This window comes from Erithacus rubecula (assembly GCF_903797595.1).
Source record: "Erithacus rubecula genome assembly, chromosome: 2".
Taxonomy (NCBI): Eukaryota; Metazoa; Chordata; class Aves; order Passeriformes; family Muscicapidae; genus Erithacus; species Erithacus rubecula.
This window is the reverse complement of record NC_136685.1, coordinates 108,372,772-108,394,957: the sequence shown is the minus strand read 5'-3', so window position 1 is coordinate 108,394,957 and position 22,186 is coordinate 108,372,772. Positions and strand designations below refer to the sequence as shown.

The following is a 22,186-nucleotide window of genomic DNA, read 5'->3' as shown; positions in this document are numbered from 1 at the left end:
TTTGGAGATGCCTCCTCTGCCAGGCAGGAATCACTGGCAAAACCTCAGGATTTGGGATAAACACTCTGCTCTCCCAGTAGCAAAGAGGAAAAGATCCATGACCATCACTTGGCCAAGGGAAAAACAAGAGGGAAAAGTCCTCCAAGGACCATTTCAAAGGGGTGGGAAGCAGATGATTGATGGAGCAGCCAGCACATTTTTATTGGGAATGCAGCTGGCTGGCAATTTCCTGGTGTTTCCTCTGGACAAAAGGCAGGATGAGAGATGTGGAGGACAGCTGTGCTGTGCCAGGCAAAACCTGGGCAATTCAAGGATGTTCCAGGGTGGAAAATGGCAACTCTCTCCAGGCACAAGGTTAGTTTAAAACCCCACAAACCATCCCAAAAAGGCCAGCTGCAGTTCCCCCTCATCCCAGCTGGTATGCACACGGAGTCATCACCAGGAATTAACTGTACCCTTTTTAATTGTTTTGTTAAAAATGTCGTCGAGACACCATGAATACAAGTACTGCAGTTACAGCCATACAAAAAAAGCAATACAAATTAAGCAGCTGAATACAAAAATACGTTGAAATACATGAACACCACAATGGAACTCGGAGCACTAAATCCCAATCGTGTAGGCGTGGAAAAAAATTAAATAAAAACCTTTTTTTTTTTTTTCTTTTTTTTTCTTATTAGACAGTGTAGTTTTCTCCACTTTCAACAGTTACTTTTGCTAGTTATGTACTTCACAATTTCTTCTATGTACAGCATAGAATAAAATACTTTTAAAAGATATGACATTTTTCATCCTCAATATGTGATATAGTCTCTTTTACACTAATATTGACTGCAGGAATAAAAACTGTCCGTGTCTTACATCAACTCATTGGAAAAGGAGGAGCGACGCTTTTCCTTTGAATGAATTTCTGGGGGGGTTTTCTGTCAGTTCAGGGGTTTGGCAGTCCTGGAATGGCATCACTCCTGGGAATTCATGTACATAATATTGCTTGGATCTATACAAATGTGGCAATCGGATCTAAGTGGTGGTTGGGAAAGAGGCAGCTCACACATATACAGCTCTGGGAATTTTCCATGACTTATTTACAATGAAAGTGCTTTTCTCAGCTCTAACATGATCCGGGGTGGGAGGGGGGGGGATTGGTTTCCTTTCTACAGGTCAATTATTAGTCTCCCTGAAATTGGAAAGAAAAAGGATTCCTCTAGAAAATACCACAGCTTTGCAAACACTCGAGCGTACTGGAGAACTGCGTGTGGTTCGGAGATTAGCAGCTGAAAAGTGGTGGGAATTATAATTTAAAAATAAATAAAGCCAAAAGAGGTAACCCAGGTACAAAACAGCAGAGAACTGCAATACCCACGACGGTAAAAAGACTCCAAAGCCATCTGCTAACAAAAGGGGGAAGCGGTGGGATCGAAAGTCTTGAAAACATCTTTGAGGGATTTGTCATCCGACTCCCCGTTGGGGTCGCTCTCCGGGGCCGGCGTTCCCTGTCCGGGCTGCCTCACCTGCCGGGGGTCGCTGTACTGCGGCCGGATCAGCCCCGACAGAGCCTGGATGGGCAGGTTATGGACGGCAGGAGCGGCGCTCGAGTGTTTCGCCTGAGGTTTGCTGCTGTTGTTCGCCTTGTCCGACGCGGTTTCTGCCGAGCCTTCCGCGGGTTTCTCCGTGCTGGAGGAGGCAGCTTTCTGCTGGGACGCCTCTTCCGCCAGGCTCGGCTCGTTTTTAGTGGAATTTTTCAAGATGCTTTTCTTCTGGTTCTCTCCGTTCTCCCCCGCCGCGGCCGGAGCCGTGTCCGAGGAGGAGCTGTGATCCCTGGGGTCGTACAGGCTGATCCCGCTCAGGATGGAGCCGGGAGCTCCCAGCCTGCCGCCGCTGGACGATAATTTGGGCGCGTACGGAGGCAGAGCGTCGGGGTCGGGTTTGGGAGCGGCGCCTTCCGAGGGCTGGGATGAGCCGGCTGCGGCTCTGGCGAGGCGAGGGTCAAACTTGGGAGGGTGGGAATCCTTCCCCGCTCCGTGGTGAGCGTCCGCGCTGGACAGTCTGTGGAGCCTGGGGTCGACGTTCTTTTGCAAGCGAGGATCCCCCAGTTTGCTGGAGCTGCTGGCGTGGGACTCTGCGGATGGATCCAAGTATCCAGCCCGGGCTGCCAGGCTGTTCTTGGCCTTGGCGGCGAGCCGGGGGTCGGCCGGCATGGCGGTGGGGTGCGGATCGCTCTTCAGGTTCCGCAGCTTGTTCAGTCTCTGGTCGGCGATGAGAGGAGGGAGGGGCAGATTGATGGAAGAGACGGGGTCGGGTTTGGGCAGAGGGATTGGGAGCAGGTCCTCGGGGGCCCACACGATGTGCTTGGCAAAGTTGGGTTTCATCAGGGTCACGTCCATCTTGATGTGGCTGAACTGGCGCAGCTGGGAGCGGGGATCCCGCAACGTGACGCCCGGCAGAGGCTCCAAGGGAATGAGGAAAGCTCGCTCCCTCAGCTCCCTCTCCGAGTCCTCCTCGTCGTCATCCAGCCCTTTCTGCTTGACCTTGGCCCCGGCGTGGGCGTGGTGCAGATCCAGCTTGGCCCCGGGCAGGGAGGAGCCGGGGTGGCCCTCGCTGACCTTGTGCATCCGCGGATCGCGGGCCAGCCGGGGATCCAGGGACGCCGACTCCGCAGGTTTCCTGGGGGTGGGCCTGGGAGAGGCCCGGAGCCGGGGGTCAGCAGCCTGAGGCCCCACACCTTTGTCTTTGGCCAGCCTCGGATCCGTAGGCATCCCCAGCATGTGCTGCTCTGTGGAATGTTGCTGCCGGTTCCTAAAGTTCTCGCTCTGTTTCTTTAAGGTTTTCAGGATTGATTTAACACTGCTCCCCTCTTCCTCCTCGCTACTGGAATACCAGTTGACATTGTCATCTAAAAATCAAAGAAATGCCACAAAATTGAGGTGATTCCAGCAAATAATCCTTAGAGAATCGGACACTCCCTAATGGGAAACTCCTCAGTAAAGTCGAACTGAAAAGATCTGATCAGAAAGATCACAACCTCAAATGACCAAAATCCATTTAATCAAAGAAATGCCGTAACAAAAAAACCTGGAGGTAGTGGAGATAGAATGCAACACAGCTTGGGAGTGTCTCCATATCTATCAATATTAACTTGGGAAAAGAACCTGCTATCAAACAATCCTTATAGGTACTAGTAAAAAAAGGATCCTAGAAGATCCTAGAAGAAGTTGGGAAGAAGAGCTGCTGCTTGGATATCCCCAATAACTATCCACAGTGACTTGATGCGAGTCAACATCAACCCATTTGCTGCCCAGAATCCCACCCAAATCCTGCTCACCTTCATCTTTGCTCATGGCCCTCTGTCCCTGGCTGCTGGCAGAGTCTCCATCCCGCTGGTGCTTCTGGCTGAGCCTCACATACAGAGCTTTCTGCATGGCTGGCAGGAAATCAGGCACGTTGATGCCCTGGTTGTGGCCCATGTGGCCTCCCATGCAGTCCGACTCGCTCCCGCCCGGGTGCGACTCCGGAGCCATCATGTGAGCCTGGTGATCCGGGAATTCCCCGTGCCACGCTCCATCTGCAGGACAAAGCTCCAGTTAGCCCAGAGAAATGCTGACAGCTATCAACATGCCATCGTGCAATGGGACGGAAAGGAGCTCAAGGGTCAGGCAGTTCCATGCCACGGCAGGGACACCTTCCCCTATCCCACATCCAAATTTCCAGGGATCAGGCAGCCGCAGCTTCTCTGGGAAAACTCTGCCAGGGCCTCCCCACCCTCACAGGGAAGGATTCTTCCCAATATCCCGTTTCAACCTCAAGCACAACATGACATAACAACAGCACCAGAACACTGAAGACGTTCCAGGGAGTTTCCATCCAAAATTCATCCAGCAGACGTCCTTACCTCCGGAATTATTGGCTGGCTGGAAGTTGTGTACAGCTTGGTGGGAATAATAGTTGTCGTAGAAGTCGGCCGGGTTCTGCATGGGCTCGTAGTCCCCGGGCATCTGCTGGTACTGCGGCCCCGGGGGACAGTGATTGTCCCTTGGCATGTTCACCATGTGTCCCTGCACCCCGGGCGAGTTGTAGGATCCCCCCATGCCCGGAGGGGTGAGGGGTGGCCCACCCTGCTGGCCCTGCATGGCCATTCCAGTCTGGTTCTGCGGGCCCATGTAGCCCGGGGGCACGCCCTGCATGGGGGGGCTGTGCGGCATTCCCGGGCCCTGGGGGCCGCCGCAGGGATGGTGCCCGGGGGAGCCGGGGTGCATGGGGGGCCCGTTGTGTCCTTGGGACATGCCAGGGCCTGGCCCTGGGCTGGAGCCAGGGTTGTACATGTGCTGGGAATGGGGGTCGTTGCCCTGGAACGGTGGCCGCGGCGGCGACCCGCTGTTGTAGAAGCTCGGTGGCCTGGAAGAGGAAGGAAATCGAGGAATCAAATTCTGGACCTGCAAACACCAACAGCTGGATCTCTCCACCCCCTCCCACTCTTAATTTGATTTAATATTGGATAAAATTCCCAAAGAAGCATTATTTTCCAACTACACCCATTCCACATCCCTTAACTTGGCCAAAACCACGTTTTTTCCACTATCTGCTCATCTCCGTTGGTTTTGCCCAAGGAAAAGCCAACTACAAAATGCTCCACCCACAGACAGAGAATGCCAAACCAAGAGCTAACTTCTGGATAATCCTGGTATCAGCTATCTGGAAGATCCTTAACTTAGCCCAGAACCCTGACAGCAACAATTAAAGATTAAACAATAAATCTCCAGGAGAGTTCTCCCCAGAATTCCAACACTTACTTCTTCCCAATTTTGTGTGCCAGATCCACAGTGGGCTTCACGACGATTTCAAAGAGAGATGGGATTTTCTTGTAATCTCCTGAAGGATCCTGGTAGTTCTCCATGTCAGACTCAGAGAAGGGATATTGCTCTGGGGGGGTTGGCAGGAGCCCAACCCCTGGTGGGGGTTTGGGGAGAGGAACAATGCCCCGTTTCCTGAGCTCCTCCAGCTCCTTCTCATCTTCATTTTGGGGCTCCTCCTCGTTATTCAACACCTGCAACAAAGCCATGTGGGCAAAAATTCCAGCAGTTTTCCACTATTCCACTTCAGCTGAGCCTTCTGCCTTTTATTCAAATATTATTTCTATATTTAAACAGACAACTTCCCTGTTATCTGCTACAATCCTGCTGGATATTGACATCCAACTCAAAGGAATTCTAAACCCATTTTTGGGAGCTGTTTTCCAGGACACAGAATCCCAGCCAAGAAAACACTTCTCTATTTCAGGAAGAATTTCCCACAAGTTCACTTCCTTCAAACAGGAGTGGAAGGAGTTATTCCAACATTCCTCATGGTTTTAGTGTTGGATTCACACTAATTTTCTTTTAAAGCCTGCTGGGCAGTGACTGGAGAGGGAATATCCCAATAATCCCAGAGCACATGGAAAAGGCTCCTCCATGCCCTCCCCACTCCAATCTCAACATTCCCAGCTCCAGATCACTCACCTTATCCAACAGCTCCTTGGTTTCTGCAGTCAGGGGAGCATGAGAGAATTTGCATTTATCTCCTTGATAACACTTGGCTCCTGTGTGGTAGAACTTGCAGGGGAATTCATGTGAGGAAGGAATTAAGGGTTCTTAACAGTTGGGGAGCTATCCCTCAATTCTTCATCAGGAATTCATCTTTATGGTAGGAATTTTGGAAGCTAATAACCAAATAATCTCTTACTTCCATTTAAAATTTCTCCTAAAAATGAGATTTCTGTCATATTTAAATGATTCAGATTTAAATTTTCGATTTAATTTTTAATTCGGATTTAAATCCTCTGGATTTAATTTTCCAATTGTGATTCAAAAGGGACAAGGTCTCAATCCAGAGGAAAATGCCAAAATAATGAGAAAGAGGAACAGATCAGGGGTTTAAAAGCATGGATAAATGTATCTAAAATTCCAGGGATTTTATTTCCAAAAATGTTACAGATCAGTAATTTTGTATTTATTTTTCCTCTGAAACATTTGAGAAAAAGAATCTTGTAATTAATCCACACAGTGGGTGGTAGAGTCTCTTAAATAACAGTCACCTGTAGAAGTAATTTATATCAAAATAAATAGAAATAAAGTATCAGAAATTAACATTTCAGATGAATTTAGAAGTATTTTTAAAGGATATTGTGCAAATAAATGCAGTTCTCTCCTTTGGTGCAGTAACCCTGGATGTAAAACTTACAGATTTCCTTTTTCTTCTCAATCTCTGCATCATGATCAAATTTACACTGTTCTCCCTATAAATAAATTGAAAAAAAAAAAAAACCACAAGGAAAAACCATTATCCATCTGAAATGCTGAGTAATTTAATTCCATAGTAAAAACAACATCCTCTTCAGCTGAATTTAAATTTTTCATCTGTAACAACATTTAATTCTATTGTAAGCAATAAAAACTGTAAACTGGGGGGATCTGGACATAAAGAAAATTCCTGGATTGGAATTCAAAGGAATAAATGGGACTGAAGGTGGCAGCAAACAGTCAATAGTCTGAGCCAAAGGTATTTAAAGGCAGCAGCAACACAACATTTCCAACCATTCTCACTTTTGTTTTTGCCATTTGGGTAAGAAATAAAAAATTTCACCCCTAAATCCCAAGGAACCAAATGAAAGTGAGAAACTTTCAGTGGTTGTGTTTTCTAACAATCCCACTTTTGAAAGTTTAGCACCACAAAGCAAGTCCTTCAAAGTTCTCCAATCAGCAGGAAATCATTTCATGTATTCAGGAATTGTTGCCCACTTAGAGATTCCAGACTTGTGAGATATGATGTCATTAATTCATTATCATTCTCAGGGTAAGTTTAGGATGTTTTTATTGAATGCATTCATAAAAATATAAATTTTCATTGTGTAAAAAAGGGGCTGTTTTTTCAAAAATAATTCCATCTAGAAATCCTCAGTACATCACAAATCAAAACACTGAGTTTCAACACTCAAGTTTGCTAAAAATTTATTTTGAAAAATAATAATATTTACCTTAATACACCTCCCTTCAAGGAAATATTTACAGATCTGCTTGCCCTTGTGCTCCACTGTGTGCTGGTTGATGAACTCCTGGCTCATATTAACCCATTTCTTCACTGGCTTGCCATCCTGGGAGAAAAAAAAAAGAATCCACATTACTGCAGCTCCTTTTGGAGCACTGGTGATGCAGATCCTGGGGGTAAATCCCCAGTGCAGCAGCTCCTTTTGGAGCACTGGTGATGCAGATGTTGGGAGTAAATCCCCATTACTGCAGCAGCTCCTTTTGGAGCACTGGTGATGCAGATGTTGGGGGTAAATCCCCATTATTGCAGCTCCTTTTGGAGCACTGGTGATGCAGATGTTGGGGGTAAATCCCCAGTGCAGCAGCTCCTTTTGGAGCACTGGTGAAGCAGATGTTGGGGGTAAATCCCCATTACTGCAGCTCCTTTTGGAGCACTGGTGATGCAGATGTTGGGGGTAAATCCCCATTACTGCAGCTCCTTTTGGAGCACTGGTGATGCAGATGTTGGGGGTAAATCCCCAGTGCAGCAGCTCCTTTTGGAGCACTGGTGAAGCAGATGTTGGGGGTAAATCCCCATTACTGCAGCTCCTTTTGGAGCACTGGTGATGCAGATGTTGGGGGTAAATCCCCATTACTGCAGCTCCTTTTGGAGCACTGGTGAAGCAGATGTTGGGGGTAAATCCCCAGTGCAGCAGCTCCTTTTGGAGCACTGGTGAAGCAGATGTTGGGAGTAAATCCCCACTGCAGCAGCTCCTTTTGGAGCACTGGTGATGCAGATGTTGGGAATAAATCCCCATTACTGCAGCTCCTTTTGGAGCACTGGTGATGCAGATGTTGGCAGTAAATCCCCATTACTGCAGCTCCTTTTGGAGCACTGGTGATGCAGATACTGGGGGTAAATCCCCATTACTGCAGCTCCTTTTGGAGCACTGGTGAAGCAGATGTTGGCAGTAAATCCCCATTATTGCAGCTCCTTTTGGAGCACTGGTGATGCAGATGTTGGGAGTAAATCCCCATTACTGCAGCTCCTTTTGGAGCACTGGTGATGCAGATGTTGGGAGTAAATCCCCATTACTGCAGCTCCTTTTGGAGCACTGGTGATGCAGATACTGGGGGTAAATCCCCAGTGTAGCAGCTCCTTTTGGAGCACTGGTGATGCAGATCCTGGGGGTAAATCCCCAGTGCAGCAGCTCCTTTTGGAGCACTGGTGAAGCAGATGTTGGCAGTAAATCCCCAGTGCAGCAGCTCCTTTTGGAGCACTGGTGAAGCAGATGTTGGGGGTAAATCCCCATTACTGCAGCTCCTTTTGGAGCACTGGTGAAGCAGATGTTGGGGGTAAATCCCCATTACTGCAGCTCCTTTTGGAGCACTGGTGATGCAGATGTTGGGGGTAAATCCCCATTATTGCAGCTCCTTTTGGAGCACTGGTGATGCAGATGTTGGGAGTAAATCCCCACTGCAGCAGCTCCTTTTGGAGCACTGGTGATGCAGATCCTGGGGGTAAATCCCCACTGCAGCAGCTCCTTTTGGAGCACTGGTGAAGCAGATCCTGGGGGTAAATCCCCATTACTGCAGCTCCTCTTGGAGCACTGGTGAAGCAGATGTTGGGGGTAAGGAGTGGAACTGCAGGTACCTCGTGGAAGCCGTCGGATCCTTTATTGCCGCCTCTGCCCCTGCCGCGATCTTTGCGCTTCAGTTTCTTTTGCATTCCACGCCCTCTGCCAACACTGTAGTTGTTCCCTCGTTGGGAAATACCTGGAAAACAGGGAAAACCTCTTTAAAGGATGACAGAAATCAAGGGGAAATGGTGCTCTCGTGGCATCAAAGAGAGACAAATGGAATAAATTCAATCCTTCCCTTTCTGCTGTTGGAAATGTTATTTCTGACCAGTCAGAACATGCCAGGAAAACCAGCTTCCCTCACCCAGGGAAGTTCCATCCCAAAATGCCACCAAAGCTTCCCTTACCTTTCTGGATCCCTTTCATGCCCTGTTTCTTCACTGGTTCCTTTGGGAATGGAGGTCCCAAATCCCCACTGGAAGTCTCTTTAGCTTGTCTGTACTGCTTGAGCTGGTCAGCAAAATCCTCATCCTTTTCCTCCTCGTTGTAATTGCCAAAGTTTTCATCACTGTAATGACTGTAGTTGTCATAATCCTTACTTTTGACATTTTTTTTATGCTGCATTTTCTGGGAACTCATGTAATTCCCTGACACGTGTCCATGCTGAAAGGAAAAGGATTGCATGAGGAAGCAATTCCATTATTTCCAAACCCCACCCCTCCAAAATTCTCAAAAAATTTCATATCTGGGGCTGTGTTATCATTACCAGATTTGCCCACCCAAAAAAAAAGCATCAATAATACAGGGAAAAATCAGTTATTAAGGAAAAATTTGTAATCTTAATTAACCAGCTGAGAAAAGCCAAGAAAAGTGAGCTCCCAAAAAGCAGAAGCAACTTTAGGTATTGAAAAGTGGCTTTTCAGAGTTCTTTCATTTGAGTCTAGCCCTAAATCCAGTGCAGGCAATAAAAAGATTCCTAAATAATAAAGATTCCTTGATTCCTGTTGCCTGGAGGAAAATATCTTCTACCACAGATCCTGCTTTACATCTGGGAATCTCCTCAGGGAGATGGGAACTGGATGAGCTTCCAAAAATCCGTGAGAATTCCAAACCCACACTGTTTGTGTTTGTATTTTTGGGATGTCACCTCAACAAAGCTGTGAGAAATGATTTCCAAACTTCCTACCTGACTGAAGGAGGACTCATAATCCCTGTAGGAAGAGCTGCTGCTTTTTTTGTGGGGCCTTTCCGTGCGCTCCATGTCGGAGTCGTGGCTGTAGTCGGAACTGTCATCGCTGGAAGGGGAGTTATGCTGGAAAACAGAACAAAAAAAACTGGGAATTTTGAGGGAATCATCTTCTTTCCATAAATATAATGAGCTCAAAAGTGATCAATTTATATTGTGCATCTTATCCTAAAAGCTCTCAAAATCTTTCTGGTCCAGCCTCCCAAGACCAGGGCTTAACTTTGGACATTTAAGACCAGTTTAAGTCTTAATGGTAATAAAACCATTTTAATTTCTCCACCAATTCCCTGGATCCTTGTCCTGGACACCCATAAATCAAATCAGCACTTCCCAACTGTTGGTGTTTTTTTCCTAACCTTATGCTTGTCCCGTCTTCTCCTTTTGGATTTTTTCTTTTCCTTCTCTTTTTTGCGTTTTTTCCGGGATTTCCGGTGGCCTTTCTCATTTTTCTGTTTGTCCTCCCCTTTTGAGCCATGTTCCTTCACATCCTCATAAGCTGCATCATCTATTTCCCCATCTTCCAGCTCTCCATCTTCCCTGGAAGAGGGAAACCAGGAAGACAATAAAATGTCATGTTATTATCCAGCTCACCTGTCACTGGAAAAAAAAAAAACAGTTAAGAAATCCAAAGCAACCCCAAGCTGTGATTTTTGGGATAAATGGATATGCCAGGGAGAAGACACAACTGCTGCATGACCTGGAATTTCTTGGAATTACATTAATTAAATAAAACTGGAACATTAATATCCCTGAAACACCTGCAGCTATCCCAAAAATCCAATTATGCTTTGACATGATCAATTAAACTCATTCCCTCAAGGATCAATTAAAATATTCTCCTCCATAAAATACTTCCTTGGGAATTAAGTTATTGCCATGTTCCTCTGGGAATTATGCTCAGGGATTTTCCAGGAAGGGAGAGCAGAACCTCCCTGTCATTGAGTTCCCTGCCTCTCCCACAACCTCCAGATATTTGGAGCTCGATGGGTATGTGGAAACAATCCCAAAAAACATTCCCATTGTCTGAGTGGATTCCTAGAGCATCTCCCAAATGGATCAGAAAAGCACAGAAGGCAAATAATCTTCCAGGGAAAAGCAACCTGATGAAAGCTCTGGGCAGTTCCACAAAAAAAACCAAAAACCAAAAAACAAACAAACAAAAATAGCCAATAGGTGTTTTAATTTCATTTCTAACTCCAAACCTGGATTTTAGCTCCCCTTCCTTGACCTTATTTCAGGCCATCCTTAAAAATAGAATTGCTTATGCCCAAAGAAGATTTACTCCAGAAGCTCCTTAAGTCCAAGATCCAAACCCTGCATGCACTTTCTGAAATATTCTGGCAATCTTTAACCTCAAACATTACTAAAGTCTTTAAATTTTCATTCCCCATCATTTCAATTTAAAACTATTTTACTTTTTCTTACTTCTTAAAATTCCCTGAGGGTTAAATAAGAAATTAGGAGTTAATAAGGAAAATAACTCCAAACAACAAAGAATTTTCACTGGGAAAATCAAATAAAAGCAGAGAGTGGCTGGGACATAAAGAAGTGAAAGCAAACAAATCCCAAGTTATTTTCTGGGAAATCTGGCATTGATTTGTGTGTAAATAAACTTGCCTCCAACTTTTTTTTCTTACCCTGCCATGGATTTACTCACACAGAAATCCTCACAGGAAAAATCTTTCCCCTGTGCTGGAAGGCTCAGACCCTTCATCACCAAAATCATGTCAACAACAGGAATTAACTAAAACTACTTAAAGAATTTAAAACATTCCTGTCTTGAGAAAATTGAGTTAAAACAACCTTCTAACTTGGAATATTCAAAGTGTGGCCAGACAGTTGTTTTTATCATTTTTTTACTAAGTAATTTCTTTATCATTCAACACAACAAACTAGTAAGAGAATTCCTGCTGCACACATGGATTGGGAATGGTGAGATTCCCAGTATGGGTGTTCCCTGCAGTGAACTGGTTTTACTGGTCCTACTGATGTAACACAAAACCTTGGGAGTTGGGCCTTTTTTGAAGCAGAATGAACTTCTTTTACAGAGCTGAAGTTTTATAAAAAACCACGAGTTGTCATCTCCCAGGTCGTGTGTATTGTCGCTCTAGACCTCATAAATTAAAACATGATAGAGCAACACTTGTAAATTAGAACTAATTAAGTTGTTTAGGTGGCACTTATTGGTTCTATTGCACAATTACCAGTGTCACAACTGGTTGTACTGGTGGCAAGAGCTGGTGAGTGGATGACAACTCCAAGCTGGAAAAAAACTCAGCTCCCAGCACTTCCCAGAGTGGATTTGAGGAGTGCAGGTAATTTTCAATCCCTGAAGAGTGAAAAGCCACAGCCTGACTGCAGAACTCCACAGCACAGAGATGCCAGCAGATTCCTGGTGTGCACTGGCCTTGGAAAACAGGCCACAAGTTCCACCAAGGACAAGCAGCCAGGGGAAAACAAGAAGCTGCAGCTCTGGGCCCTGCCTTGAACTTGCACTGAAGGCCAGGCCCATTTCAGGGATCACTTCCTGAGGACAAGCAGCCAGGGGAAAACAAGCACAGGCAGCTCTGGGCTGTGCCCTGACCCTTGCACTAAATCCCAGGAGCATTTCCCAAGGACGAGCAGCAAGGGGAAAACAAGCACAGGCAGCTCTGGGCTGTGCCCTGACCCTTGCACTAAATCCCAGGAGCATTTCCCAAGGACGAGCAGCAAGGGGAAAACAAGCACAGGCAGCTCTGGGCTGTGCCCTGACCCTTGCACTAAATCCCAGGAGCATTTTGGGACCACTTCCCAATTTATAACACACAACTCGGGACTTTTTCTCCAGTGAGAAACAGTTTTGCAGTTACCCTGTACAAGCCTTATTTTTTTTTGTCTGTTTGTTTGGTTTTTTTCCCAGTGTTTCCCAGTCCTCTGAAGGGCTGTGGAGTTGTGTGGGGGGATCCCCAAACCCGGGTGGTTTTTAACTCCTGCAGCTGTGTCAGGAATGCTCAGGGTAGATGTTGGCTCTGGTAACTACCACCCTGGCACAGTATTTTTGGAACTAGTTAAGAAGGCCAGGGCTGCTTGGAGAAAGGATTTGAATTTCCAGCAGCTGCAGGAGAGAAAAGGAGGGAGGGAAGGAGGGAGGGAGCAACAGAGGTCCTTTCACCAGGAACAGGACTCTGGGTTTCTGCGCATGGGGATTGAGAGGTGGCAAAGATAACGTCAGTCAGCCCTTAATCTGCATAAAAAAGATCCAGTTAAATGTGTAAGGTGGAATCTGGCAAGAAAATGACGTTAAATATGGCTCTAGTGAGAGATTGTGGTATCAACAAAAACAGCCAAAAATAAAAAAACCCGCCCAACTCGGAGCACCCTTTCCTGCCTGAGACAGAGAACAATGGTGACATTCAACAGACACCCCCTGGAAAGTGCAATTTATGGAAAGAATGGCAAACAGCCCCCCTTCCCAGCCAGAATAAATCAATGAAGATGTAAAAACGCATGCATTCCAAAAGGAAAAATTAAAACCTTGCGTTAAAAAAAAATTAAAAAAAAAAAAAAAATTGCACTTTTAATGCAGTGACACCCCCCCTCCCCTCCTTGCATTCCCCACCACCACCACCCCGCTCCAGCCTGAAGGTGACCTGCCCCCCAAAAACATCGTTAACCCCCTCAGGCACATCAACAGAGCATCATCATCATCAGCATCATCATTACCAGCATCACCCCACTAAGTACCACCATTATGAGAAGCGGAGAGAGAGAAGAATGTTACTCGACCTTTCGTCCCCTGCATGTTGCCTGTCAGAGTCGGGCATGTTTGGGTCAAGAACTGGGTTTGGGGGTTTGGAGAACAGGCTTTCAAAGGCCATTGTGCCTGGCTGTGGTGTGGTGAGGAGGAGGAGGAGGAGGGAGGTGGAGGAAGGCAGGGCCCCGCCGCTGCCCGCGGTGCGGAGCGGCGGGAGGAGGCGGCGGCGGCGGCGGCGGCGCGCACGGCCGCGCTGGGGGCGGCTCGGTGAGGAGGAGGAGGAGGGCCGGGCCCCTCAGTGAGGAGAGATGATGAAGGTTTGCACTCACGGTTACTTAGTGAGACACTAACGGGCACTCAGCGCCCGGGCCCGGCCGCCCCGCGCGGGCGCTGCGGGGAGGCGGCGGCGGCGGCGGCGGCTGGAGCGGCAGCCCCGGGGCACAGGAGAGCGGGAGGACACACACACGGGGGGAGGGAGGTGCTGCTGGCCGGAGATGGCGGCCCTAATTCTTCCTTACAAACATGGCGCCCGCGCGAGGCACTCGCACAAAATGGCGGCGGCGGCTGAGGGAGGAGGAGGATGAGGAGGAGGAGAACGGCGACAGCAGCAGCAGCAGCAGCGGCGGCAGCGGCCCCCGGCGCTTTGCCCGCACACGCTCGCTCAGCGCCCGCGGCCCGCACACGCCGCCGCCGCTGCCGCCACAGCGTCTTCCGCGCCCGCCGGGGCCGCGATGTCGCCGCGTCCCCTCACGCCGCCGCCGCCGCCCGCCGCGCTCCTCCCCGTCCTCCTCCTCCTCCCTCCGCCGCGGCTCTGGCCCCGCCCACCCCGCGCGCCGCCATTGGCCGCAGCCGCGGCGCCTCGCGCGCTCATTGGCCCTTCCCGCCGCCGCCGTCCGTCTCGTGGTGACGTCACGCGCGGGCCCCGCCCTCCCCGCTTCCCCTCGGCCGCCGCCGCCGCCGCCGTGCGCGCGCGAGCGAGGTGGGGCCTCTCTGCGCGCCGCGTCACGTGCCGCCCGCCCCCCCCCTCACTCCGCGCCCCGTCACGTGACGGCGGCGTTCTCCCCGCCCGGGAATGGTGGGGAAAAAGGGAGGGAAAAATGAGGGGAGGAAAAAAAGGGGCGGAAAAAAAGGGCGGCGGCTTCCGGCCGGCCAGAACCGGGACGGGCACCGGGAGCGGCAACGGAGCCTCCCTTCCCGCCACTGCGTCATGGCCGCCGCTCCCCCCCTCACGCGCTGAGGGCAGCGCCCCCTGGCGGCGGGTGTCCGTGAGGGGAACCGGCCCCTGCGTGGCTAATTAGTGACGCTGGTGATTAAATTAAGTGTTCGTGGCCCCGGGGCGGGACAAAAGCGGGACAAAAGGGGTCAGGGCGTGACGAAAATCGGGATAAAGTGGTTCAGGGACAGTCATTTAATGAAAATGTGGGCGTAGCGTCCCTCAGAGTCACCTCGATGTTTAATCGAAAGTTCCTGGGAAAGGTTGGATTTTTTCCTTTTCCAGGCTGTCTCCCTGCCTCTCGGGGCTTTTCAAGACACGCGACTCCGCTTTTTTTTCAGAGCTACAAACCGAATAAAACAAAAGTTCATAAAAACAAGGCGGAACACCCTCACGGATTCCCACGGGATTCCCCTTGGGAGGAGCATCAGATCCTGAGGGGAAGAATCATCTCCCCTGAGCCTCGCACACCTGAGCAAGGCCAACAAAAAAAAAAAAAAAGCCAAGTGTCCAGATCATCAGGGAAATCAGGTAAATCCAAGGAAAAGGCTGGAAAACAGCATTCCTACAGGGACAGGGAGGTGGTGGTGGCTGGGGAGCATCATTAGGGTCACTTAGGACTAATTAGCTCCATCAGCACATCTGGAGCCCTGGAGCTGATGCCCACAGGACTCAGTATCATCTCCCCAGGCAAGAAAAAAAAAAAATGGGATTCTGAAAAAAAATAAAGGATTCTTCCAGTCTGGACTGGAAGGAAAAATCCTAAATTTTTGGGGTGAGAAGTGGTGATTTTGGGACAGCACGTCGTGGGCCAGGTTTTGCCCACCTAAGGGCACTCCTGCTATTTTTTGCAGCTCCCAAATATTATTATCCCAAGTGAGAGGTGTATTTCAAGATTGGAAGAACCTCTCTGCAAATTCCAACCTTGGGAAGTCTGAAAGATGCCGGAGCATCCGCTCTGGGAATGGGGAAAAAAAAATTAAAAATCTCCTTTAGTCAAACTGGAACGGCAGCCAGAGGTTGAGAAAGGCAAAGAGCCGAACTTAAACTTTTCCAGGGCTGGAAGGGAGAAACCAGCTCACCCTGGCCTGGGGAATTAGGAAAATGTTGTCAGTTTGGGATGGTCCAGGCGCCCGTCTCCAGCTGTGTGAGCCGGAGAAAGCAGCAGATGGAAACTATTCTGCCCTGTCAGGAGCTTGTCCTCTCCCAAATCCCTGCTTTTCAGCTCCCAGATTTTGTTATCATCCCAAAAATAAGGTCATGGCCTGATGGAGGAGCATGTGCAGGAGAAGAAGAGGAGCAGCAGTGCTTCTAGAAAAGCATTTTTCTCCCAATTTTTAGGGATATTTTGAAGCAGTTTTCCCTTCCCTCCCCCAGCACAACCCTGGGATACGTTTCCCTGCCCAGCTCTGCATCCAGCTGGAGCTCCTGCCAACCCAAACATCCTCCATCCGCCGACAGCAGCTCTGAATGTCCCTTCTTGTTCTGCTGGAGAGATCCAACCCCTTCCCAAGCTCCCACACCCCCCAAAAATCCAACAGCTCCATCCCCCAGAGGAGACGGATCCACCTTGGGAAGTCTCTTTCCCCAGGACAAAGAGTGGGAATGGTTTTAGTGGGTGCAGCTCGGTGGGATGTGAGGATTCCCAGGGGAAAGGATGCTCCAGGCTGAGAGTGCTCAGGGATGAGGATGCTCCAGTGGGAATGAACCCCCTGATGCCAACCAGCCCCTCCCAAACAAAAATAGCACGTTTTAAATAAAAATAAACCCATGGATAACAGGTTCTTGCCCTCCCAGACCCCAATTCCCCTTGGAGAGCTCCGGATGAGCATTTTCCCCATCCACACATCCATCCATCCATCCTTTACATCATCCTTTAATTGTACTAAATCCAGCGGGGTGAGGGAACATGCAGAACAAGCAGGAGGGTGAATCCCCCCGGGAAATGCCGAATCCCAGCTCTTCCCAGTATTCCCTGGAGGCTCTGGCTGATGGAGCAGGGAATATTCCCACCTCCACACGCAGCTGTGAGGAGGATCCATGGAGGAATCCCCACTTGGGAGCTTTAAGGAGCAAGGGATAGCCCTGGAATTCCTCCAAGGAGTGCGCGCAGGTGGATGTCCATGGAGTTTCCCGGCCCTGATCAGGACCTCAATCCCTACAGGCTGCTCAGCATCCAAAGGGAAGCGGGAGTGTGTTTTTTATGGAGCAGGGAAAAAACCTCTGACAGGAAAAAGGGAACTCAGGGGCGATCAGGGCTTCCATCTGCTGTTGTAGGATATGGCGTCTCCGGAGCTGGACAGAGGGGCCAGCACCCCCTAAAACTCATAGGGCGAGACGAAGAGGGTGATTTTGGACAGGTGCTTGGCCTGCAACACGCGCTCCGCGTACTCGGCCACATCCACATCCACCCGCACGCTGCGGGGCCCCTCCAGGCTGTGCACCAGCAGCAGCTCCCCGCTGTGCCGGCCCGAGCGCTGCACCACGAAGTGGCCGCGCTCGTTGCCGCCGGCGATACCGAAGCGCAGGCTGTCGGTGCCCGCCCGGCCCGGAGCCGCCGCCGCCGCCGCCGCTGCCATGCGGAACAGCGGCGCCGGGACGCGCAGCTTGGAGGGCAGCGGCAGGTAGTGGAAGGAGATGGTTTTGGGCGCCTGGTGGCACCAGCGGTTCTCCATGGGGCACGGGTTGCGCTCGCACTGGCTGCGGAAGGAAAAGCGGCGTTCGGGAATGCCCTCCGCCCCGCCTGAACGGATCGGTGGGATTTGCGCCCCGCACTTACAAAGGGGAGGTTTTCACGTAGGAGACGTTGGCAGAGGCCGGGGGGCACTGGGGGGTGACGCACTGGAAACCCCCCCCGGTGTTGATGCAGCTGCTGCCGCTCGTGCAGTTATCCTGGGATAGGGAACACTCGTCAATATCTGGAAAACAGGGCCGGGAAGCGCCATCAGCCAGATGAGCTCACCTCTCCATCGGAAAATAGGCAAAACCACCTTGAAGCAGGTTAAAAAAAAAAAAAAAAAAAAATGGGAGCATCCCAGAACTCCATCTCCTTTCCCCAAGCTCTCCCCCAGGCCAGCGCGTGTTAAAAGCAGCCTTCTTTTCTTTTCCAAACTTTCTGCTGGATTGTTTGGAAACACTGTCCCTTTTTACTCCCTCAGCACCCTTGGGACAGCTGGCAGGAGCTGGAATGCAGACGATTTGCTGGAGGTGCCTTGGAACACCCGGGAGGAATGGGGAAATAGGGATTTTCTCACCTTGAACTGCAGCAATCAACACTTCGGGGCACAAAAAATTCCCTGTTTTTCGGGAGACCTTCAGCAGTTGTGGCCTCCCGCCATTCCCACCCGCTGCCTTCCACCTGCACCCCACTTCCCTTGGGATTGGTAGAGATGCTGCCACCCTCTGAACCGATGCTGGAATTCTGGGGGTTTAACATTGCTTTCGGTTCTTCCCAGGAACTCCCCGCTCCAGGAACATCCCCACAGCCACAGCGGGCTCGTCTTCAAGAAGGTGCAGACCCAAAATCATCCAGAGAGGTAAAGGGGAGAGGGAGAGGAGCAGCCGTGCTTCCAGAAAAGCGTTTTATTTTCATTTTCGGGAACTCTTTTGAAGCGCTCTGGTGGAGTTTTCCCTTCCCTTCCCTTCCCCAACACAACCCTGGGATTCATTTCCCCACCCAGCTCCGCATCCAGCCGGAGCTCCTGCCAATCCAAACATCCTCCATCCGCTGCCATCCCGCAAAGCGCCGCTCCATCACCCCCCCTCCCCTCTACACCTTGGAAATGGAGGAAAAACGCGGGGGGAAATGGCCCCCTCACCTTCGCAGCTCTTGCCGTCGCCCAGCAGCACGTACCCGGCGGGGCAGGAGCAGCGGAAGGAGCCGGGAATGTTGACACAGGCGTGGGCGCAGAGCCGGGGTCCCCCTTCCTGCTGGTACACCTCGCACTCGTTGAGGTCTGCGGAGACAGGGATTCACCGGGACCTCGCTCCAGACCTCCTGGGAAAGCCCAGGGTGCGAGCGGGGCTCGGTGGGGTGGGTTGGGAAGTGATTCCAACAGATTGCGGGGAATGGGAGCAGCAGCACAGCTGCAGGGCTGTGAGCAGCCGCGTCCCGCAGAGGGCGACACTGCGCCCAGTTCGAGCTCGCCCATCCATGGGCCATGATCCATGGATTCAGGCCTTGGAGCCTCCTGAAGGAGTCTGGGGTGTCCTTCACTGGAGATATTCCAGAGCCAGATGGGCACAGCCCCGCGCTGCTGTGGGGATGGCGGGGCTCTGAGCCCACTGCGTGACTCTGCCCTGCCGCATCCCGGCTCACCCTGGCAGATCCCGTCGGGAGCCGTGCCGCTCATGTGGAAGCCGGGATCGCAGCTGCACTGCTGGGTCTGGGCGATCTGGGCACAGCGGGGCTGCCGGCTGAAGGCCGGGTCATCCGTCACGCTCCAGGCGGGAGGAGCTGCGGGAAAACGGCGGGATGGGGAGCTGGGATGAGGCGGGGGATGAAATACTGCCGTTCATCCCCCAGCAAGGGTCACCCACCGGTCTGAGCCTGGTACTGGCAGGTGGTCCCGGTCCACTGCGGGGGGCAGAGGCATTTGAAGTGGTCGAGCCCCTCCAGGCACGTCCCGCCGTTCTGGCAGGGGCTGCTCGAGCACTCGCTGATCTCTGCGGGAAAAGCAGCCACATTCCACGTTGTCCACCGGGATGCTTTGGCGCCCTATGACACGTCATAGCCAGGACACTGTTTCCCCTCATCTCTCCACCTGAGCTGCTCCAGCTGTAATTCCCATTTTTCCTTAAGACTGAGAAATCCCAAAACCGTGGGAGCTGCAGGATCCCTCCCCACTCTGAGCACCCCAGCATCCCCGCCGTGTTTAAACAAATGCGCTGTTCCAAAGGCCATTCCAGGGCAGGGGATGGGCAGTACCTGCACAGCGGGGCTCCTGCCCTGTCCAGCTGCCGTTGGCCTGGCACATCCGTGTGCTGGAGCCCAGCAGCTGGAATCCCGGATCGCAGGCGAAGTGAACCTCGTGATCCACCAAATACTTGGTGCCGAACTTCCTCCCGTCCGCAGGGGCATGGAGGGCAGGACAGGAGGCTGCGAGAGCGTGGAGAGGGGATGAGTTTGGAGGGGGCTCTGCCCTTCCAAGGCACCCTTTACCTGCTGTTTCCCTGGAATGCCGTGCCGAGGACTCACGGGCGGGCGGCTGCGGGGCGGCCCTGGCCAGGGATGCGTGGATGGTGCTGAGGCGGCTCCTCACGGCGCGCAGCCCCTCCGAGAAGCGCGTCTCCTGCCCCTTCAGCAGCTGCTGCATCTGCCGGATGGCAGCCAGGAGCTGCTGCCTGCTGAGGCAGCTCTGCGGGAACAGGGATGGGGACAGGGATGGGGACAGGGATGGGGACCTCCCTGCGCCGCCGCTCCTCCCAGGAGCCAACCTGCTGCCCGCAGGGGGAGGCTGGTGCGGGAGCTCCGCAGCATCCGATGTTTCCTGAGCGCCCTCGCTTTGTGTTTCCTCGCGCATTTACCCAATTCCAGGAGTTTTTTCCACCTAGGCCTGCGCTCCAGGCAGGGCTGGGATCGCTTTGTGGGAGAGATGCTATAACTCATGTTTCATCCTGCTGGAGCTCCAGCCCTGTCCCACTTCCACATGACAAAAGAAGAGGAAAACAGCTGTCTTGTGAGCTCTGCCGGGGCCAGGAACGCTGGTGGGACTCCTGCCTGCAAACCGATCGCTCCCACGGGACTGACTCATGCCGGAGACGGGCACCGTTATTATGGGATTCCTGCGGAATTGACTTGAAACCGAGGAAAAAGAGCAAAGCCATTCCCAGAGCTCAGAAATCCGGGGAGCGCGCCGAGGAGGGAGCACACAGGGACTGAGCTGGGGGCTATGGAATTCCGGGAAAGCGAGCGGAGCTGGTGGGCTCTGTCCCACCTGGTCGAAGGGATTCCTTCCCCCTTTTTCATAACCGCGCAGTGGAATGATTCCCGTTTCCAGAGAGCTGCTGAGGTTTGAGGGAGGACAAACACAGCAGCCCGAGCAACGCGCTCGGTGTCCTCTGCTTTCCCTGGAGAAGTTTCGGGGGTCCCGGGCTGCCGGGGGGGATGAGCCCGGCTGTGCTGGCAGCTCTGGGATACCCCGAGCCCAGAGGAAGGGAGGCAAAAGCAAATAGATGCTGGCGCGTCGCTGGCTTTAATAAACAGCTCTTTGTTAGGGCTGGGTTTAACTCCGGCAGCAAGCGCGAGCTCCAGCGGGATGCTGAGCCCTCGCAAAGCTGGCAAATCCCCCCCAAAAGCCCCAAACGGGGACTTTTTTACCCCCGGCGCGTTCGGGGGCAGCTTCAGGTGTGGGGTAACAAGGGCGAAAACATCCCCGAAAGAAGCCGCGCGCGCTTTAAGCGCGGCTCAAGCGCCGTTTAAGCGCGGGTTGGGGTTTTGCCCACCTGTTTGCCGGGGCAGGAGCGCCGGCAGCGCTGCGGGGCTGTCGCGGCGCACGGGGAAGCGGAGAGGAGCCCCGTCCCCCCCCCCAAAAACCCCTCCCGGGGTCCCGGTCCCCGCTCACCTGGGCGGCCGGCGCGGCCGGGAGCGGCAGCAGCAGCGGCAGCAGCAGCAGCAGCGGCGACGGGAGGCGGCCCCGCGCCCCCCGCGGCCCCGCCATGGTGCGGTGCGGCCCCGCCGCTCTCCGGGACCGGCTGCCCCGCGCTCTCCCCGCCCCGCCCGCGCCGCCCCCGCGCTGCCCCGTGCAGGGGACGCGGCTCTTCCCCGCCCCGGCGCCGGGCCGGCCCCGCGCATCCATCCATCCATCCATCCATCCATCCATCCATCCATCCATCCATCCATCCATCCATCCATCCATCCGTCCCCCGGGACACCGGCTGGGTGCTGCTGGGGTGCTGGAGGGTGGCTTTTCCCCCAGCTCCCCATGGCCAGAAACCCCTTCCCAGCTCGGTACCCCGTTTTCCAGCTCCTGCACCCCATCTCTGTCACTGCATCCCTTTCCCCAGTCCCAAAGTGCATTCCCCTGCTCTTCCCCAGTCTGGTTCCCCCAAGGAGCAGCAAGAGGTGCTGGGTCTGGCTGCCGAGCAGCCTCAGCTATGGAAGCAGCAGAATTCCCCTCTGGGGGGGGGGCTCCAGCCCTCCTGGGACCCCCTCAGGCTCCTGTTTCCCTGGTGTTGCAGCAGGAGCGATGTTCCTCAGCATGAGGATGGGATGGATGCAAACCCATCAGGGAGAAGGGAATGCGTTTCCACTGTTCCCACTGGAGCTTCCGTTGCTGTTTTCCATGGGGATCTCTTGCAGTGTGAAATCTCCCAGCAGGCTGTAGAGCTGGAGCCCTCATCATCCAGGGGGCTGCCCACCCCACAAACCTTAACACTTGGAATGATGGAAAAGGAGGAAAACACCAGCTGCCCCTCAGC

General features: G+C 52.2%; 2 protein-coding genes across 5 annotated transcripts in view; both read right to left on the bottom strand.

Moving 5' to 3' along the window:
• The window catches only part of FBLN7 (fibulin 7), a 101,166-nt gene extending 79,424 nt beyond the window's left edge, over window positions 1–21,742 (bottom strand). Inside the window, exons 1-8 of one of the 2 annotated variants that reach the window (XM_079297806.1) lie at window positions 21,331–21,741; window positions 19,965–20,124; window positions 19,695–19,865; window positions 19,307–19,432; window positions 19,086–19,223; window positions 18,586–18,723; window positions 17,547–17,685; window positions 17,083–17,467 (exon numbers count right to left, since the gene is read on the bottom strand). In XM_079297806.1, coding sequence (XP_079153932.1) covers window positions 17,086–17,467; window positions 17,547–17,685; window positions 18,586–18,723; window positions 19,086–19,223; window positions 19,307–19,432; window positions 19,695–19,865; window positions 19,965–20,124; window positions 21,331–21,624 — 1,548 coding nt within the window. In that variant the 5' untranslated portion in view covers window positions 21,625–21,741 and the 3' untranslated portion in view covers window positions 17,083–17,085. Of the gene's footprint in view, window positions 1–17,082; window positions 17,468–17,546; window positions 17,686–18,585; window positions 18,724–19,085; window positions 19,224–19,306; window positions 19,433–19,694; window positions 20,125–21,330 lie in introns of both variants that reach the window. The other variant, XM_079297805.1, reaches the window with a different exon arrangement.
• On the bottom strand, window positions 446–14,301 carry ZC3H6 (zinc finger CCCH-type containing 6). 3 transcript variants are annotated; one of them, XM_079297787.1, is made up of 12 exons: window positions 13,587–14,301; window positions 10,178–10,358; window positions 9,762–9,887; window positions 8,983–9,238; window positions 8,650–8,771; window positions 7,007–7,123; window positions 6,157–6,268; window positions 5,493–5,602; window positions 4,788–5,041; window positions 3,890–4,392; window positions 3,323–3,562; window positions 446–2,893 (listed from the first exon to the last, which is right to left on the bottom strand). In XM_079297787.1, exons 1-12 carry the CDS (start codon window positions 13,676–13,678, stop codon window positions 1,392–1,394), a joined length of 3,615 nt encoding a protein of 1,204 aa, XP_079153913.1. In that variant the 5' UTR covers window positions 13,679–14,301; the 3' UTR covers window positions 446–1,391. The 3 variants fall into 3 exon arrangements, with proteins under 3 accessions (XP_079153913.1, XP_079153914.1, XP_079153915.1); XM_079297788.1 differs by having other exon boundaries at window positions 13,884–14,301; XM_079297789.1 differs by lacking the exon at window positions 13,587–14,301 and adding an exon at window positions 12,026–12,094.
• Window positions 21,743–22,186: the final 444 nt, after the last annotated feature.

Coding starts and splice junctions, on each gene's coding strand:
- ZC3H6 (XM_079297787.1), bottom strand. CDS start 13,678: ATGGCCTTTGAAAGCCTGTTCTCCAAACCCCCAAACCCAGTTCTTGAC. Junction 5,603..6,156: donor GAACTGCATTTATTTGCACA/ATATCCTTTAAA, acceptor TTCCTTCCTCAC/ATGAATTCCCCTGCAAGTTC. Junction 2,894..3,322: donor GGCCATGAGCAAAGATGAAG/GTGAGCAGGATT, acceptor TTTGATTTTTAG/ATGACAATGTCAACTGGTAT.